We start from the raw sequence: 9,865 nt of genomic DNA, 5'->3' as shown, positions 1-9,865 counted from the left end.
CTTCCTCCTATGCAATAACTGGATTCACCAGAGGCCTAAACGTAAATAGACAACTCGGTGGGACTGTTCATGGAGGACGGCGGCCGAATTACGCGCGAAGCGGAGGGCCTTTTCGCAAAAATACCACCCCGCACGCTGTATATACGGTAGCAAAATCCTTACGTGGCACCCCTCCTCGCTCGCCCCATGTGCGCCCCTTTATATATTCCGATTCCGATTCTGATTACAGGTGGAATTAATCACCTGTGGTGTGAACACATAGGGAAGCAGGAGAGGGAGCTCCTGCTCCTGCATGACGTTATCCGGCAGCGGTAGCGCGGTCCTCAGCCACGCCCTTTGCTGCACGGCCAGTGGCCTCCGTCCAAGATCCTCTCGGTGCCGCGGCTTGGGGAGAGAGGCGGCTGGCGAATCAAAAGGCAGGCAAAGACAGACGTAGCGATGCACGTGATTTCACCCTCCCCATCCCCAAGCACGGCAACCGAATTCATCGCCACATCCAGCGACGAGGTGAATCTGTGCCACTGCCGCCGAGCTTGAGGGGAGAGACGGCACAGAACAGCGCGCCGGCGTGTGGGAGGGTCGGCCTCGGGCGGCGGAGGGGCGGAGGTGGAGCTGGAGCGTGAGGAGGAAGAAGAGGCGGCGACATCGGCGTAGGTCGACCTCCGACGAATGAGGCGGAGGAAGCGGGGGCGGGGCTGCCGGCGGAGAGAAGGGCATAGCAGGGTATAACTTTTTCAAAAAGACCCCTAAAACCTCATATATTACAAAGAGGTCCACCGCAGCTATTCCACACCGTTGATCATCGATCCGACGGCTGAGGGAGAGGACTAACGCTGGAATCGTATTGTGCCACGTGGAGGGGTTGTTTGCACGTGAATCCGCAGAGATTTCGATATTAGAGATTACGCCAATGCATCAGGTACAACATTTATATCATACACGTATAGGTGGAATAACTGTAAAAAAACATTTGTGATTATTATTTTTTAATACTAAACTGCTTAAAAATCGATCAGTTAAATTTATCCACCGTAGTACAATTATTACGCTAACGCGTCAGGAACATTGCTCATATCTTACACATGTAAAGTGGAATATTTTTAAAAAAAACTTTGTGATTATTATTGTAATACTAGACTGTTTAAAAAATTGTTCAGTTAAATTTTATCCATCGTGACATCACTCTGTGCGCAAATATAGAGCATATTATTTATCTAAAAACAAACAATTTTTTTAGCAGATTAGTTCTCTAAACCAAACAATACTTTTTTTTTTATCGCTATACACACTGTATGTATATATATATATATATATATATATATATATATATATATATATATATATGTATATATATATGTATGTATGTATGTATGTATGTATGTATGTATGTGTGTGTATGTAAAATTGATCTGGAATGTGGCGGTTACATGGGCCTGAACTGATGTGAGGAGAAAATTTGTTCTACTTGCTAGGACATGATGTGATCTGGACAGGAAAACGGAAAACGTGGAGCAATTTGGGAGGGGGCGATATGGAGGAACCGGACCGGAAAATCGAAAAAAATACGCACAGGGAGGAAATTGGACTACGCAGCGCATTATACTTGGCAAAAGCATCTTAAACATTTATGATAGGTAAAGATCTACATATTTCAATAAAAAAAAGTCCTACCTAAAATTTAAAACTAACTCAAAATTTGAAAACTTTGAACTCTCAACATGAAATTTGAACTTTCAACTCGAATTTTGAAACTTTTAACCTGATTTTAAAAACTTTCAACTTGAATTATGAAAACTTTCAACTGGGAATTTTAAAACTTTTAACGCGATTAAAAAAATTTCTAACTCAAACTTCTAAAACTTTCAACTCGAATTATGGAAAATTTCAACTGAAAATTCATGATCTTTCAACTATTTTTTAACACTGTGAACTATCCTAAAAAAAATAATTATTGATGTATTTTTTTAAAAAAAATATTACTCCAGTACATATTACCACTAGTAATCGTGCACGTGCAATGCACGTTGTGATAAACATAAATTGAATTGAGCATATTATAAGTACAAGAATCTATTTATCTGTGTAAATATGACCTAGGTCTAGAATATATATGTAAATCCTGGTAATTCATAATCTATAATGATTAAGAAAATATCTACAACACAAAATACTTTTGATATATTGTTTCACATTGCCAAGTCGATAAGGCAGTGACAACACAGACAGTGATTGAGGAACAATGTTGAGCTGGTAGCGCGGTTTGTTAATCTCGCTATCACTAATACTTGATACTAACATTCACTCATCAACAACAAAAAATGGTAAATACTCAAAATTCAAATAAAAAACTCCATACACAAAATTCTAATTGATTTTCATCCTCGGACCACCAATCAACCAAACTGGGAAGACCAATTGTTTTGTGGTCTTAGGAGGAATTATTCAAAGCATGCTGTCAGCCCACACCCCTTGCCATTCAAACTTAAAGTCTAATGCCATAAGTAGCAGTAATTCTGATCAACCTTATAACTTGCTGAACTCACCCTAAATTCCTGAAAAACCAATGACAAAAATTACAGCAAAACTTTCATGATTTGCATTGTACAGGCAAATCATACAAAATTATCTAAAGGTCTGGTACATGTTGACTTACCCCTTAACACATTTCCATTATAAAAAAAAAATACTACTGCAATATATGGGTGTGCCTCAACCCTTCAGCATCTAAGCTGCTTCATCAATACCTTATCTACTGAACAAGCAGAAGTCAGATTCAGTAAATCTCCTAACTCATCAGTTAATGGATGCAACAATGGGGGTAAATCTCTAAATTGATTCGTATGTGGGTGATTCAGTAAAAAAAAAAAGAGAGAGATTCAGGATAGGGTCGACGGCGTCGAGGAAGCCCGCGTGGTCGGCGGCGCGACCGTGCTCGGAGGGGATGACGTTGGGGATGGCGCGGAGGCGGCGGCGGCGGAGGAGGAGAGGAGGCCGAGCCGAACTGGCGCCCCGCCGCAGTCGCCGGCTCATCGCCGCTCGAATCGCCGGTTTGTGGTCGATCTGCAGGCTGTCAATGCTGGGGGTAACTTGCTGCTGTCCAGAAGCAAAAAACAACAATTTTCCAGTGTTGAAATCAATGTCATCCAATAATCCAAGACATGTAAAACGTTACCACTGGATGAATGATGCAAGAACAATGGTAAATGTCAGATTCAATTCAGGGTTCTTGTTCTTGTGGAGTCACTCACATTCAGATGATGCGGCTGCGACGAGGGCACATCACCCAGCTTCTGCTGCTGATACTTGCTCCCGTTCGCCTCCTGCAGGAGATCACCATTGAAGAGGCTGCGACAACCCTAGCTCCTCCTCCTCCTCCTCAGACCATTTCCTCCACGATAGGCTCCCGCCGTGGCCGCGGCCGCCGCGTCCGCCATAGCGCTCCTCCTCCTCCTCCTCCTGCTGCTGCTGCTGCTGCTGTCCCGCTCGCCGCGTCGTCGTCCCCACGGGTACGACATCGTCATCGACGCCGGTAGCACGGGGAGCCGCGTCCACGTCATCGCCTACCGCTCCTCCCCCGCCGCGGCCGCGCTCCCGCGGATCGACTGGGCGCGCACGGCGTCGATGAAGGCGGCCCCGGGGCTGTCGTCCTTCGCCTCCGATCCGGGCGGCGTGGGCCGGTCGCTGGTGCTGCTCGTGGAGTTCGCGCATGGTCGGCGGCGGCGAGGCCCGGCATGGTCGGGTGAGGCGAGGTGGGAAGTCACGCGGGCGGCGGGTGAGGCGTGCGGCGGAGGTTATCCTGCGTGCGTTATTTTTTTTCGTTCTTTTTTCGGAGCGAGACGCGGTTAATCCGGCGCTAATTGCAACCGCAGGGTTAATCCGGCGCTAATTGCAATCGTGGTGTTAATTGCAATTAACAACTCGTGCTTTTTATATTAGTCTAGATTAGCGCTAATTAGGTCATTTGCGGACTAATCACCCCGGGTGCGGGCATCCCAAATAAAAGCCTTCGCTCCCCTTCCTTACCCCCAAAATCGAAATCCCTAATTCGACGCCATGGCCGCGACTGGCGGCGCCGCCGGGGAGAAGACGGCCAGCAGCCTCCTGCTCGGCGTCCGGGGCTACACGTCCACCCTCAAGAACGCCTCCACCGCCAGCTGCAGGTTGAGCGCCGGCCATCCCATCGAGGTGACTTTGTGGGAGGCGTCCCCGCCTGCCCTCTCCCACTTCTCCGTCCACTGCCCCGATCTCCCATCCTTCAATGGCAATCTGCTTCGCGTGCCTAAAGCCATCGCCGCCGCCGTCGACGACGCCGACGGCCAGCTCCTCCTCCTCCTCCGAGTCCCCATCGTTCAGCTTGGTGCCCCGCATGACAACGACTACTTGGTCTACCATCCGGATCCCCCGTCTCCGAGACTGGATCTGCTCCCCAACCCGTCTCCCCCTCGCCTCGGTGACCACCAGCTCGCCATACTCAGCTGCGGCGACGACCGCTACGTCGTGGCCGCCCTCCACGTCTGGAGTGAGTTCACTTCCACGCTGCACCTGTACAGATCTTCTTGTTCGTCTGGGAGTTGGACATCGGAGGAGGTGTCCGTGGAGGAGCCGGTGAGGGACAGGCTGTGCCCTATCCCGGACTCAGCCGAGAGGCAGCTGTACCACGTCACCACCAAGACCATCACGCTCGGAGGTGCGAAGGGCACCGTGGGCTGGGTTGATCTCTGGCGCGGCATCCTCCTCTGCGACGTGCTCGACGAAATGTCTCCAAGGAAGCTCCGCGACATGCCGCTGCCGTGGCCGGCCAAGGGCAATTGGAGGAGGTACCTCAATGAAGATGTGTCCTTCTGTCGGGACATCGCCATCAGCCAACACAAGGATTCCATCAAGTATCTGGAGATGGAGATCGTTTCGCCAAGAACGGTGACCACCACCATACCCACCTCCACCTCTGCAGATCCTACTTCATACCTTGAATGGGTTCGCCGCAGCAGAGAACCTCAGCCGACACGGCGACGCTCCGTGTTCCACCCTGGTTCGTGGAGAATCACTACATGGAGCATGCCTATCCCGGTCACTTCATGGGACGACTGGCGCCGTGACTGCACTGCTGAATCGCGTGAAGTCCATCTTGACACCAACCCAAGTCACCATTACGGGTTGCTTCATAGCCTCATGCTCAGCAACAGCGGTGATGAACACAGGGAGGAGGCTCAAGGTCAAGGGGCAACCTCTTCCTTGTCCCTAGGACGCCTGCGTTTGAGTTACCCGGCCTTGAGTTGCATCGATGATGATGTTGTTTACCTCTTGGGCAACGCTGCCGGCAGGGGTGCTAAGATGGGAGGAATGATGGTCGCTGTTGACGTCAGGAACAAGGAGCTGCGAGGAGTGGCCAAGCTTGACCCCGAAAAGAACACCCTCTACTCCATGCGATGCTACCTTGCAACTGGGATCTCCAAACGCCTCAACACTACCACAGGTACTTAATTACCGCTCGTATTCCAGAACAAATGCAGCACCATGTGCATATGGGTAATAAAATGCCATTTAAGGATCTAGGGCTGATCATTATAGTTCTTTGTTTATGATGGTCCGAATGACCAAACTAGGACTAGAATGTAGTAACTTTATTTAGGGTGATAGGCTTGATATGTTGATACAAGGGCAGAACAGTACCAAGAGTCCTTTTGGCAGAGTAGTACCAATACTCATTATGCAATATACTGTTTTGTGTGAGTTTCAGACAAACGTTGTGTTTCTAACTGTACTTGCAAAAACAAAACCTGAACTTTGTTAACAGAATAAAGACACCTCCACTAAAATGTCGACGACTAATGCATAAAATTATTTGCATTCTTCGTGAAAATTCATAGCAGTAAATGTGTCGTCACTCTTGTTTCCTTGTCATTATGCGTGTAATATATTTTGCTAGCATGCATTTAAATATGAAGTAATTAATCAAAGTGCATTCGTACCATGTCAAAAGAACAAGAGAATAGAGCAAGTAATAATAAGGTAGTACTTGACCAAAGCATACTTGAAAAAGTAGTATATTGCTTTAGGTTTTGCTTTTCCTGTTGTACTCAATGTGGACAACATGAATGCTCTTCCTCTTGAGTACTAATTCTTGCTTCAAGGACATTTTATGAGATAATAGCTATTTTATTTGATGTAGACACAAGAGTTGGACGACCTGAGGAGGATGCAGAAGCCGCCGAGTAGAATGTGCGAACCCAGTGACATATATGCATCATACTGCAGCCTGCCTGGATGCAAATATTATCGTATCAGTGGTTTGTTGGCTTGAATGGGGGTTAAGGAGTTGTGCTGTTGCTGGGCATATATAGTTTTGTGACAAGAATCTTATCCAGGTTGCTTACTTTGGGTTGATGATAAAAGTAGGAGTAGACGTTAATAATATCAATATATGTTGGCTTATGTTTTGAGGGGATGTTGGCTTATTTATGTGGCACTAATTGTCTTTATGCCTTTGAGTTAATCACAAAACAATGATCCAACTCTTTGGACCTGTTTGTTGCAAGTAATGAGTTAATGAATTTTTCACCACTTGGAGTCCTCCCTCAAACTGGACCTGCTCCTGAACCCGTCTCCCCGCTGCCTCGGTGACGGTGACCATGAGGTCACCATACTTAAACAGATGATTTCCTGCGCGTTGCTGCGGGAATTGGTATAAAACTTCTGTTAGCAAATTTGATGATAAGAAATTTAGGAGGCATTATATTGGGTATATATAAACATGCTAGCTATACCTTAGATCAAAATAGAACTGGAAAACATTATAATTTATAAGAAAAACTTAACATACAGAAAAAAACTGCTTTGTTATTTTGCAGGTGATTGAAAATCTTCAATCTGTCAGTCGATTTTTATACCCATTGCTTTTTTGGAATGTGCAAATTTTTAGCAAAAACTTTTGCAACTTTTTAGGATTTAGCTGCAAGTTTTCGAAAACTAAAAATTTGAATGTTCTCAGTAATGTTATATATCAGAAAAATGGCTGTAGGGCCAGTTCCGAACTGCTTGTGCTTTTTGCATTTTGTTTTCTTTTTTTTTATTTTGCCACCCTTGAATGCTTGCTGCATTGTGTATCTAGGTACCTAGAGTAATATTTTTTTTTTATTTCCGCACCCTTGAATACTTGCTACTGTTGTGTATCTAGGAAATTTTCCTCTAGGTATTTTACCTATTTTTGTGATTTTCTAAGAATAAAAAAATGCAATCATGTGCAACTTAAGTTATAAATATGCACAACTTTAGTTATAAATACGTGCAACTTAAGTTGCAAATTAATGAGAATTCTTAGAATATTTTGGTTTATTTCCCAGCATAAGTTTTGTTGTCGGGTTTTTTCCTTAATTGTCAGTCACATACACTTGCAAAATGCATAGACTAAACTTGCAGAGTTTAACATCATTTACTTAAGAACAAATACCTAGTTCTGTTCTTGTTGCTTCCATCCAATTTCCAATTGCACAATGCATAGACTAAACTGGCTTGTACTGAAGAATCTGTTTGTCTTTTCAGTTCCTTGGTTAATCTTTTATTTGTATGCAATTTTGGTTGTATGGATGGTGATTTTTTTTTGTTATCTGCATGTTTCGCTGTAATTGATGGTATGAATCTTTTTTTTTTGTTTTGCTATGAGATGATTGCAAATTTGTTTTGCTATGAGATGATTGCAAATTTGTTTTGACAGGGATATATAGAGTTGTTTTTTGCTAGACTGTACATCTACTAGCATTTTTTGTTGGGAATGAACACCTTTTGTACATAAGAGTTGGATACTATTTTGTGATTCTAGAAGAGCTGGACCCTATTTATCTTGATTTTCTTCTGTACATGCAGCTTCCGTCCAATATGCAATGGCATGAACTGGCGATATGTTTTTTTTTTCCGGGGAGAGCTGGCGATATGTTGCAACTTGCAAATGCTAGTAGGTTTTGTTATGCTTGCCTAAAAGAAGTTAGTACTTGACATACTAATAATAAGTAAAGTCCCAACGTTTACTATTTTATCTCAGTTTGCTTCTGTAGCTGTTGAGTTTGCTTCTGTAGCTGTTGCTTCCATCTAATTTGCAATGGCATGAAATGGCTTGTACTGAAATATTATGCTTTTGGACTGGTGATATGTAGCAAGTGCTAGTAGGTTTTCTCGTGTGCTTGAAAAATGCTTGTACTAGGCATATTAATAAGGAGATTCAATGTGTATGTAATCTAACCCTCACTAAGCGTTGAATGCTGAGCGATTCAGAGAACATATTTTTCTTTTCGATCGAGTGCATTTGCACCCTCCATCCCAAAAACAATACTTTTTAACCATGTGCAACTTCAATTATAAAATTGTGAAACTTCACTTAAAATTTTGTAAAGCTTTGATTTCTTAATACAACCTTTTTTGTTTTTGTGTGTCTAAGCATGGAATCCAGGCTTAAATATGTTTCAGTTCTACTTAGGTGGTATGTTTTTCCCCACAAAATTAGTGAAACGTGTCTGAAATGCTCAGAAGATGAATTTGTTTGCAATTAGCAACAACGTGAACGTGGAATGAGTTTGGATGCGTGAATCAGGATGGGTGCGTCGAGGGGATTTTTTTTTGGTAGATAGATATTGGCTGTTTATATAGTTGAAACTCCAACTTTACGTCGAGTTAACCTGTCATCCCTTATCTTTACGTCGAGTTTGTATGACATTCCTAATCCACAATACTAGAAATCTTCATCCCCTAAATTATATAAAACAGTGTAATTTAGATTATATAGCAGTATATAATGTTGGATAGTACAGGGAGAGAGGATATTGCGAATCGTGGATTGACTGTATTGAGCCTCAGAGGGTTGGTATACATAGGAGTACATGGAGAGGAGATAAGGAAAGATTACAGATATAGGAGTCTAAACAAATCAATCATATCCTAATATGACTCTAACATCCCCCACAGTCCAAGCGTGAGCAGCGTGGACACTTGGACTGGAGAAGAAACCGGCAAAAGTACTCAATACGGATGATAGCCCCGTGTGCCGTAGTCAATGTAGCCAAAGCGAAGGGTGCGAGGGAGCTGTAGTCGATGAAGCCGTGTGTAGAGTAGCCGTGGTCGTTGTAGCCGAAGTCAGGAAGCTGATGTCGAGGTAGCCGAGCCGCAGGACGCGCATAGGGCGCCGTAGAGTGGTCGTGGACGCACGGGAGGGGCGTCGTGGACCAAGGTGCGCGAGGATGCACTGGAGACGAAGAAGGTGACACAATCACGGCAGTCGTTGAGGAAGATGACACCGAAAAGCCGATGTAGTCGAACCGTGAAGGACGAGACGCCACACAGGGTTTGCCAGACCCCGGGACAACTCGGGACGAACGCGCACGCCAGTGTTTCCAATACCGCGTGGGCGAGGCAGGGGACCACCATGAATCATAAGCCAATGTTGAAGGAGACTAGCAGAGAAGACCTCCGGAACGGTCGCAACGCGAGAACGACGTAGAGGGAGAATTGTCGGAGCAGCATGTAGTTGTCGGAGAAGAGCGAAGTGTAGTCGAGGAAAATACGGCGACACTGGCGATGAATCATGATGGACGAAAAAGAAGGCGAAGTAGCGGAACCAACGGCCTGGACGGCAACGTCAGTAGCCATGTAGAGGTAGCTGGACTACCGGCCTAGAGCGGCGACGGTGGCAACTTGGAGACGCGGCGGCGATGCTCGAAGTAGACAAAGAAGATCCGAGTGGCTGACGATGACCAATGCGGACAACGAGGGTGTCGAAGCGCTAACGACGATGAAAACGACGAAAGTGGCAAAGCTGTGGTTCGAGAAGACAACACAACTACAGTTCCATGTCGATGCAGCGGCGAGAAGTCCACCGGTG

At 45.2% G+C, this 9,865-nt stretch overlaps 1 protein-coding gene and 1 pseudogene across 1 annotated transcript; both read left to right on the top strand.

Annotated features, from left to right (window-relative positions):
* The first annotated feature begins 3,248 nt into the window (after positions 1–3,248).
* Positions 3,249–3,941, top strand: LOC127777075 (uncharacterized; annotated as a pseudogene).
* Positions 3,942–3,990: 49 nt separating this feature from the next.
* Positions 3,991–6,512, top strand: LOC127776844 (uncharacterized). The gene is made up of 2 exons (XM_052303406.1): positions 3,991–5,473; positions 6,170–6,512. Exons 1-2 carry the CDS (start codon positions 4,054–4,056, stop codon positions 6,214–6,216), a joined length of 1,467 nt encoding a protein of 488 aa, XP_052159366.1. The 5' UTR covers positions 3,991–4,053; the 3' UTR covers positions 6,217–6,512.
* The last annotated feature ends 3,353 nt before the right edge of the window (positions 6,513–9,865 follow it).

The sequence above is a fragment of the Oryza glaberrima genome, chromosome 6 (assembly GCF_000147395.1).
Source record: "Oryza glaberrima chromosome 6, OglaRS2, whole genome shotgun sequence".
In the NCBI taxonomy this organism is placed as follows: Eukaryota; Viridiplantae; Streptophyta; class Magnoliopsida; order Poales; family Poaceae; genus Oryza; species Oryza glaberrima.
Note: the sequence above shows the minus strand (reverse complement) of the source record. Positions and strands in the feature narration are given on the sequence as shown.